The sequence below is a fragment of the Macrobrachium nipponense genome, chromosome 43 (genome assembly GCF_015104395.2).
Source record: "Macrobrachium nipponense isolate FS-2020 chromosome 43, ASM1510439v2, whole genome shotgun sequence".
Taxonomy (NCBI): Eukaryota; Metazoa; Arthropoda; class Malacostraca; order Decapoda; family Palaemonidae; genus Macrobrachium; species Macrobrachium nipponense.
Genome location: NC_061104.1, coordinates 5,367,551 through 5,378,214, shown reverse-complemented (window position 1 = coordinate 5,378,214; position 10,664 = coordinate 5,367,551). Strand labels below are relative to the sequence as shown.

Here is a 10,664-nt window from a genome sequence, read left to right as displayed (position 1 = left end):
TTTTGATGGATGAGAGATTCAGTTAGGCTTACTCTTTTTGTTTGGTTTTTTATCGGTGGCCAGGGAATACCACGGATAGGCAGGAAAACAGTTTCAATGATGCATGCATTTTTTTCTTCAAAACCTAAAGAATACATTTTATTGGGAGATACTTTATTAACATTGGCCTAATCCCTCCATCACTCCTATACGCCACCTCCGCTCTCTTCTACATCTCTGACCACTTGATCCGACTTCTCGCTACGAACTCTATCGCGTGAAAGCATCACTTTACTCTGTTTTTTTTTTCCATCTATCCATCCGCCTGTGGTGTTTCCGTATGGTAACACTGCGTCCCGGGCTTTAGATAGTTACCTTCAGCTTGCATTCAACAATAATAACAATATCCTATTTCGAATATTAACAGTGTAATTCGCATACAGTAAATTATTAAGACACTTTTCAGTTGCAAATGTACACCCAGATATTCTTTTATTTACCTAAAACTTACACAAAGCGTAACTATCTAAAGCCCGGAACGCAGTGTTACCATACCCAAACACCACTGGCGGGTGAACAGATGGAAAAAAATAGATTGTAGTGATAAAGGTTATTTTAAAAATTTCCCGCACCTACAACGGACGTCTTAAAATGCATGTTTATAAAATGTTTTGTGTTCAAAGAAACTTTATCTTTCATTCCCCAAAATATGTGCATACACTCGTGTTACACCCTGTATGATTGTTGTAGCCGTCAAAGAGCAATCCTTGATTAAAGAAGTAGGCTTTTCTTGAAAAAAGAAAAAAAAAAAACATGAAATAGTCTTAAACGAAAACGTCACCTTTCATATTTCTTATCCTTTCAGCTACGTATAATATGTTTATGGTAGTAGATCTTGGTATACATGTGAAACTAATTTTAATTAATTTCTATTTAGAAGAGATGAATAGCTACAGAAAGATCAGCCTAAGAAAGGTTTAGTGAAAGTAAGCTTTTCTTAATGTAATCGTCAGTTTTGACTCCCACAGCTTTCCAACGTGTCCAAATGAAACAGGATGATATGCAAGGAATTAGATAAAAAACAAAAGACTGAATTATATCCGTTTGATTTTTTGTATAATTGCTTTTTGACTTTGAATAGCTAGGTGTGAGTAAATTATGTTAAGCAATTATGAAAAGGATAAGAAGAAAGGCGAACATGGCTAATAAAACAAGAATAACGGGAATAATCAAATATAGATATTCATTCATATTACGTATCCGAGAGAGTATACTGCTAAAAATAGGTCTAGGCTAATCATGTGTGAAAATCAGAAGTCCAATTTAGGCCCACTAAATGTGCCATGCAAATTATTTAATTGATCAAAGGACAAAATTAGTTTAATTAAACGCCTTGATGTATTATTTATCGGCTGTAGGAGACGAAATGACAACACCCCAGTGCAGTACGATACGTTGATTCAAGACTCGAGCGGTAGCAAAGCCAACTTCAAAATGCTTAGGTAAGCTGTCACGAAGCTAGAGTTGAGAATAAAATTAGAAATCGTGGACTCATCGGTGTATATTTTCCTTACTTTACAAAATAATTATCTTTATTACGTTGAATAAGCCTATTCAATTCTAATGTAATTTATTTCAAGTATATCACCTTTGGCAGGTACACCAATTCTTCTTTGGCCGACAGTACAACATACAAATGACCGAAGTACAGTAAGAATCACAAGTGCACTGAATAAACAGTGGATAATTTATAAATTCCAACTAAATTATCTATATATATATATACTAATATATATATATATATTATATCTATATATAATATAGAATATATATATTATATATATATAATATATGATATACATACAAATTTCAACCATGACATTCTTAGGATGTAACAAAAATCAGAAGAAATAAACTCATTTTAATTCTGACAAGAATAAAACAAAATCCTTACCTAATAAAAACGCTTATTTATAAAATAATTATAATGATCATAATTTTATGTTGTGTTACTTAAAGTTACTTAAAATTATTTAAATAATACTTCATGCAATATGAGTGTCTATTTACCATTCGGATTTGCTCACGTCATTAAATGCATTTTAATGGCTCTGTAAGTAATAGTACAGCTATTACCTACTGTTGAAAAAATATATTAAAAGCCTATTTAAAAAAATTCCTTGGTAATTTATAAATATTGTAGGTATATATTTTTAATATTTTGTAACATCCTATTACGTAAATGATATGTAATATTTTTCTAAGAAAAGATAAAAAAAAATATACGAGCAGACTGAATTAACTCAAGAAATATTTACAGTTTTGAATAAATGACGAGATTTATTTCGAGTTGCATAATTCTCACGAGTTACACAAATTACCATTGGAGTCTACAATGCAACAGATTTCATGAATGTCTGTACACCTTTGCAGTATTTTCAACACTTATCTAAACCAAAGTCACTTTTCACTTAACTGTACCTAAATACACCGAAAAGTAATCAGAATATCACTTAAAGGCCATTAACTCGAGTTTCAGTTTATTCCAATTGCCTGGGTATACCAGCTAGGCCTATTCTCTTAAAGAGTCTGCTATACGACGAGACCATTTCAAGAATAATGTATTCTTGAAGACAGAGGTAGGTGGATTACGTTATTAAACGTATATTAAAAGCTAATAGTTACTCTGGAAAGAGAATAATATATATATATATATATATATATATATCTATATATATATATATTATATATATATATATTTATACATATAAGACAAATTAGGCCTATTCGCCAACCCATAACAAACCTTCAATTGTAAACTGTTCATTCTCACTGGAAGGCAATTCTTAAAATGAAAAACACGGCGAATGTGAACGCTATTATATGTAGGTCTAACCTTGGCCTAGGTCTATTCGCCCAACTGAATATATAGCCCTCACTTCTTGGCAGTCCAGTCGATGCAATACCTAATGTCTCAATTTTAAGAAGGCTGAGGTGATTTGTGGCTCATAGGAGTAAGAAAATACAGTGAAAGTGGACACTGTCATTAATAGGCCTAAACTAGGCCTAGGGTTATTCACCAACTGTATACAAACCTTCGTTTCTAGACAGTTCAGTCGATACAAGAGTTATCTGTATAAAACTTATGAAGGCTGAGGGGAATGGTGGCTCAGAAGTAAGGAAATACAGTGAAGGTAACACTAGGATACACAGGCCTTGGCCTATTCGCCAACTGAATACAAACCTTCACTTCTAGACGGTCCAGTCGAAACAAAAGCTAACTGTCTAAGGCTTATGAAGGCCTAAGGTTGAATTGTGGCTCACAGAATACGACCCAGTCATTTTTTTTATTTGACCGTGGCTTTAGTCTCAAAATCCAGACGCCCTTTCTAGCACTACACAGCTCGACAGAGAGAGATGGCGCCAAAAGTCATCGTTATCGTGGTGATAAGTGTCTTCAGCTCCACTCTGTACCGTGAAGACGATGACGCGTTATCTTGGCAGTGTTCAGAGCACTCGCTGGCGTCATCATGCGGTGCCTTATCTGATAAGATAAGATTGACCAGGCCCGAACGGGTCTCATTATTCGTCAGTTTTGCGGTAGGGGGTCAACTCGAAATTGTGTCAAGTACGCAAAAAATGGTAAGAGGGGTTCGTGATAAGTCGAGTTTATTGTCACAAAAGCTAAGAGTTCTGGCTAAGCAGTTGATTTTGTTAGCTTCTTATGATAAGACTGCGAAACTACAGGTTACTGATCTTTCTAGTGTGAGGCATCAAAGGTTAATAAAGCACTAGGACACGAATAAGCAAATCTCTATCTCCATTCAGAAGACGCGTCATATTCCTGACTGAACACTGGTTTGGTTGCAAATCTGACAGACTCCAATTATATCAGAAATATCACCAAGTCAAGAGGATGGAATTGGCAAAAATCTTCAGTAACCTTTTGAGGGACAAATTTTTCAATGGAAAAATAAATTTTTACTCCTGCACTTTGGAGAGTTTGATGCCACACTGAACCTACTCTGGGTGAACACAATTCAATGGAAGTAGGGCTAAATAAACAATAAAAAAGCTTATTCTTCTATGCTTCTTGTCACCTTCTTACAAGAAAATATTGAAGAGGAAGGTTCTGCTCTGATAAGGGCCTTTGGAAAAACAGAGCAGTAATAGGCAAGTCACAGAAAAACATAGCCCTGACCTACTACCAGAAAGATAATATGGAGACCCACTCAACTCATATTACCAATCTGAAACAAGGGTAGTTTGAAGTACATACATTGTTTTCTCTACACAAGGGTTGATAACTGACTTTGTTAACTGACTTATTTATTTCATTTAAGTCGAAAGTAAGTTTATAACGATCTTGTGGTATTTAATACTGTGGGGACGTCATTATTAACTGAAACTAGTCACAGATGTTAGACCAGATTTAGGTAGTACACTACTGCAAATGTCAATAAAACATAAGAGGTAGTCGAGCGTTAGGATATGAATCAATTTGTAACCAAAAAGAAAGAATTAGAAAGCTTTTCAATATGTAGTCTGGCGATTCAAAATTTTAAATAACATTAAAAGATACTTTATACTTATTTATCAATAAAACTTTGTTAAGCACACTAGCTGATATATCAATGAAGAAAAGAGAGTTTGAAGTAATGTGTTTATAAATTGATTTATTAACCAAAAGACAGACTTAAAAGACGCTTCAAACTACTGAGATGACTCAACTTTACAAAACAAACCAGTGGCTCTTCATCCTTACCTTTAGGCCTAGTATTCCCATCTCCACCATTGGCCTTGTGACCGTTATCACCGTTCAGAGGAGACAACTTCTTGATGTTCAGCTGGACAATCGTATCGTTTCCGACTAGAATCTTCTTATAACCCTGGAGACCCCCATCCTCCTCCCTGCCAGCCTCTTCCAGAACGGATATCAGCTCATTTCCAGACTCTTCCAGCAGCGAATCGCCGCCTGGATCCGAGTGCTTGCCATTCGAGTTAGTTAGGGAGCCGTTGCCTTTCCCGTTAGCCTGCTGCTGGATGCCGGGAACGATAGCCGGGAAGGGTATGACGACGCCGTTCTGGCCTCCTCCTCCAGGGCGGAGGTCCTTGGCGTACCAACACTTCCCTCCCTGTTGCACCTTCCGGAGTTTCTTCAGGCTGAGGCGCATCTTCTGGAAGGCCCCTCGGCAGGCTTCCAGGGAGTCCTCTGGAGGGTACGGGGTCCTCGTCAGGATGGAGTAGACCTCGACTTTCAGCTCTATGACCTCGAAGCAGGAGTAGACGCAGGCGTATTCCGTGTAGTTTGCCTTCAGGATGTGGTAAGGGACGGTTGGCACTGGATAAAAAAAGAAAAAAGTGGTTCTGTGATGCGTAGGCCTACTAACTGGTGCAGTATTTGATTTATAGCTAAGTATATATACTGGAAATAGTGGAGCAAACCCCAATGAACCTCATTAAACAGGTTACAGGTTGTTATACCTCAATAAATTCCATGAAATAAGTTGCAACTTAATAACTGCTTGAATGAGGTTGCAATACTGTTCTCTTATTTACATTTGCTGGCTCAAGATTACGATCAATATATATATATATATATATATATATATATATATATATATATATATATATATATATATATATATATATATACATACACACACACACTGGAAGATGTTACAGAAGGAAACAGGATACACAGAAAGAATAGATAAGCTTTTAGAAAAAAATATATACAAGACAAATGAACAATTTAATGAATAAATAATCAAATTAAACAAGAATGACTACGATACAAGGATGAATTGGGTTAGGAAAGTTAGAGAGCGACTGATATCCGGGAAGTTTTTCCTCATAAACCGCCCACCAAGAAAAAAGAAAAGAAAAAAAGAAGTATCTCACTGCGCATTCAAAGACCTACCGTTCTGCGCAGTTAGCTGCAGATAACGTTCCTGGGACTTCCTCCTGGGTTCGACCGCACTCAGAACCGCCCTTTTGTCCGTCAGTTCCCCGTGTTTGTCGAGCCCTTCCGTCGTGACCAGCAGGGCACTTCCTGAAGGAGGAAGGACGATGAAGAAATATTACTGTGTCCAATTTTTAAACATTATTATTTTGAATGCTTTGAATGAATAGGTCGAATTTCTTTGAATTACTATGTTGAGTTTCTTTCAATGACTGAGCTGAATTACTTTGAATTTACGTGTTTAGTTACGTTGAATTAATATGCTGAATTTTTTTCAAATTGACATGTTGAATTACTTTAATATGTTGAATTTTTAAAATTAACATGTTGAATCATATATTTTGAATTAATATGTTGAATTTTTTAAATTAACATGCTGAATTAAGCTGAATTATTATGCTGATTTCTTAAAACGAACATGTTGAATTACTTTAAATTAATGTCAATTTTTTAAAATTAACATGTTAAATTACTTTAAATTAATATACTGAATTACTTTTGACTTCTTATGTTGAATTTCTTTTAATTACTATGTTGAATTCCTTTGAATTAGCATGTTGAATTCCTTTGAATTAACATGTTGAATTCCTTTGAATAACGTGAAATCCAAACATTAATATTAAAAAAATGAAATTTAAAAATTTTTGACTTATATGTTGAATTTCTTTGAATAATTATGTTTGAGTTTTTATTTGAATAAAATGTGATTTGAACGTTTGAATTAAACATTTTGTTAACAAATCCTTTGAATAACATGTTGAATTCCTTTGAATTAACATGTTGAAATTCCTTTGAATTAAACATGTTTGAGTTCTGATTAACCAAAAGTTTGAATTGCTTTGAATTACATGTTTGAATTTCTTGAATTTGAATTTGAATTCACATTAAATTATAGTTGCGAATTAACTTTGAACTTTAATTATGTTGAATTCCTGTGAATTTAATTATTGTTTGGAGTTTATTATTTGAATTAAAAATGTTGGAATTTGAAAACGTTTGAATTTAAATGTTAAATTCCTTTGAATTTAACCTTTTAATTATTGTTTTGAGTTTTATTTGGATTTATTTTGTGAAATTGAACGTTGAATTTAACATGTTAAATTCTTTTGAATTAAACAAATTGTTTGATTCCTGAATTAAACCATTGTTTAAACCAATTCCTTTTGATTAACATTTAGAAATTCCTTTGAATTAACCCATGGTTGAATTTCCCCTTTGGTTTAACATGTTAAATTCCTTTGAATTAACATGCTTAAATTCCTTTTGGAAATTAACATGTTTAATTTTCCTTTGGAATTTAAACAAATTTTGTTGTTAAATTCCCTTTGAATTTAACATTTGTTTAAATAACATCTTTTGAATTACAGTTTTAAAATTCCTTTGAATTAACATGTTTTTGAAATTTCCTTCTTTAAATTTAATCCATGTTTAAATTCCTTTTGAATTAACATGTTGAATTTCCTTTGAATTAATTAACGTTTGAAATTTTTCTGAACCCAATTAACATTTGCCCTTTTGAACTTCCCGTTTTTGACATCCAATTAACATGTTGATTCCTTTGAATTAATTTTTAACATTTGTTATCGCCTTTTTGAATTAACATGTTTAAATACCTTTGAACCATTTGAAACCAAATTGGTTCATTCCTTTGAATTAACATGTTGAACTCCTTTGAATTTAACATGTTTAATTCCTTTTGAAATTTAAACCCCATGTTTAATTCCTTTTGAATAACAGTTTTGAATTTCCTTTGAATTAAAAACATGGTTTTGAATTCCTTTTGAATTAAAACATGTTAAAATTTCCCTTTGATTGAACATGTTGAATTTCCCCTTTGAATTACAATTAAACATTTTGAAAATTCCTTTGGGAATTAACATTTTGTTAATTCCTTAAAATTATTTGCTGATTAACTTTTTTTGGTTAGTTTTGACTTTCTTTTTATATGTTGAATTTTCTTTGAATAACTTTGTATGTTTGAGTTTTTGATTGAATTAAAAAAAAAACTGTTGATGACGTTTTTGAATTTGGAATTATGTTAAAAAAAATTCTTTGTTAGTTCTTTGAATTTTAAAAAAAAAAACATGTTAAAAATTTCCCTTTTGAAAATTAATCATGTTTGAATTCCCTTTGAAACTTGACATGGGTTTGAAAATTCCTTTGGAAGAAACATTGTTTAAATTTAAACCTTTGAATTAACCAACATAAAAACAATTGGTTTAATTTCCACTTTGAAATTACCAAAAAAACATTTGTGTTAATTCCTTTGAAGTAACATGGTTGGAGTCCTTGAAATTTAAAACCCAGTTAAAATTTACCTTTGAATTAACAATTGTTACAATTCCTATTGAATTAACATGTAAATTTACCCTTTTTGAATTTAAACATGGTTGAAAAATTCCTTTGAATTAAATGTTAATTCCTTTGGAATTAACAATGTTTGGAAATTCCCTTTTGGAATTAACAAAATGTTAAAATTTCCTTTTGCAATTTTTAACAATTGTTTGAACTTTACCTTTGAAATTAAAAAAAACAATTGGGTTAAAAATTCCTTTTTTTTCAATTTACAAAAAAAATGGGGTTGAAAAATACCGTTTTTGGAATTAAAAAATTCATGTTGACATTCATTTGAAATTTAAACCTTTGGTTGGGGAAATTTCCTTTAAAATTAAAACCATGGTTAAATACCTTTGGGGAATTAACCATTTTGTTAAAATTCCTAAATTGAATTAACCCATGTTGAAAATTTCCTTTTTTGAAATTAAAAACATGGTTGGGAATTCCTTGGAATTTTAAACATTTTGAAAAAAAAAAATCATATTAAATAATATTGCGAGGACTTTTTACTTTAAAAATATTCCGTTTGAAATTTCTTTGAATTAAACATGTTGGAAGCAAATTTGGAACAAAAGTTGAATTGACGGTTGGAATTAAAATGTTTAAAAAATTCATTTGAATTAAACAGTTAACTTTTTCCTTTGGGGAATTTAAAAAATCATGTTTTGAATTTTCCTTTGCGGAATTAACATGTTGCATTCCTTGGAAGGAATTAAAAACAATTTGGAATTCCAAAAATCATTTTGTATTAAAAATTAATATGCTGAATTACTTTTGACTTTATATGTTGAATTTCTTTGAATAATTATGTTGAGTTTTATTGAATTAAAATGTTGAATGACGTTGAATTAACATGTTAAATTCCTTTGAATTAACATGTTAAATTCCTTTGAATTATCATGTTGAATTCCTTTGAATTAACATGTTGAATTCCTTTGAATTAACATGTTAAATACCTTTGAATTTACATGTTAAATTCCTTTGCATTAACACGTTGAATTCCTTTGAAGAAAACATGTTAAATTCCTTTGAATTAACATGTTGAATTCCTTTGAATTAACATGTTAAATACCTTTGAATTAACATGTTAAGTTCCTTTGAATTAACACGTTGAATTCCTTTGAATTAACATGTTGAATTCCTTTGAATTAACATGTTAAATACCTTTGAATCAACACGTTGAATTCCTTTGAATTAACATGTTAAATTCCTTTGAATTAACATGTTAAATACCTTTGAATTAACACATTAAATTCCTTTGAATTAACATGTTGAATTTCTTTGAATTAACATGTTGAATACCTTTGAATTAACACGTTAAATTCCTTTGAATTATCCTGTTGAATTCCTTTGAATTAAAATGTTGAATTAATTTGAATTAACACGTCAAGTTCCTTTGAATTATCATGTTGAATTCCTTTGAATTAACATGTTGAATTCCTTTGAATTAACACGTTAAATACCTTTGAATTAACATGTTGAATTCCTTTGAATTAACATGTTGAATTCCTTTGAATTAACACGTTGAATTCCTTTGAATTATCATGTTGAATTCCTTTGAATTAACACGTTGAATTCCTTTGAAATAACACGTTGAATTCCTTTGAATTAACACGTTGAATTCCTTTGAATTAACATGTTAAATTCCTTTGAATTATCATGTTGAATTCCTTTGAATTAACACGTTGAATACCTTTGAATTAACATGTTAAATTCCTTTGAATTATCGTGTTGAATTCCTTTGAATTAATATGTTAAATACCTTTGAATTAACATGTTAAGTTCCTTTGAATTAACATGTTAAATACCTTTGAATTATTTGAATTAACATGTTAAATTCCTTTGAATTATCATGTTTAATTCCTTCGAATTAACATGTTAAGTTCCTTTGAATTATCATGTTGAATTCCTTTGAATTAATATGACGAATTTCACTGCCCATTCTGCATAGAAAGTCGTTTAGATGAATACGAGGAACTGCAGATGCGAATGTTTCTCCCCTCTGTCATGAATTGTAAGTCAGATGGGCGGACATGTTAACACTATTCATTTTTAGGAATTGAAATGAATATTCGTGTTATTACATTTATTTTGACATGTATGTTCTGCATTTTAACGTTGAGTCACGTGAATGATAATTATCGATGCTCTTGTCGCATGTATAGGGAGTGTATGTCATAGTGTTAATATACGTGTTTAACACAGTTCTTTGACAAAAATAACATTTTACATATATATATATATATATATATATATATATATATATATATATATATATATATATTAGGACTCATATCACTTTCATTATTTGTATGTACCTAATTTACCTATTACTGAGGAAAAGAATAAACAAAACATATTGTGCATTCATTCCACAAAGTGA

At 31.3% G+C, this 10,664-nt stretch overlaps 1 protein-coding gene across 1 annotated transcript in view; it reads right to left on the bottom strand.

Moving 5' to 3' along the window:
- Nucleotides 1-2,729: 2,729 nt before the first annotated feature.
- The window catches only part of LOC135214008 (uncharacterized), a 32,579-nt gene continuing 24,644 nt past the window's right edge, over nt 2,730-10,664 (bottom strand). Inside the window, exons 3-5 of the mRNA XM_064248105.1 lie at nt 5,903-6,034; nt 4,745-5,320; nt 2,730-3,523 (exon numbers count right to left, since the gene is read on the bottom strand). Coding sequence (XP_064104175.1) covers nt 3,375-3,523; nt 4,745-5,320; nt 5,903-6,034 — 857 coding nt within the window. The 3' untranslated portion in view covers nt 2,730-3,374. The remainder of the gene's footprint in view (nt 3,524-4,744; nt 5,321-5,902; nt 6,035-10,664) is intronic.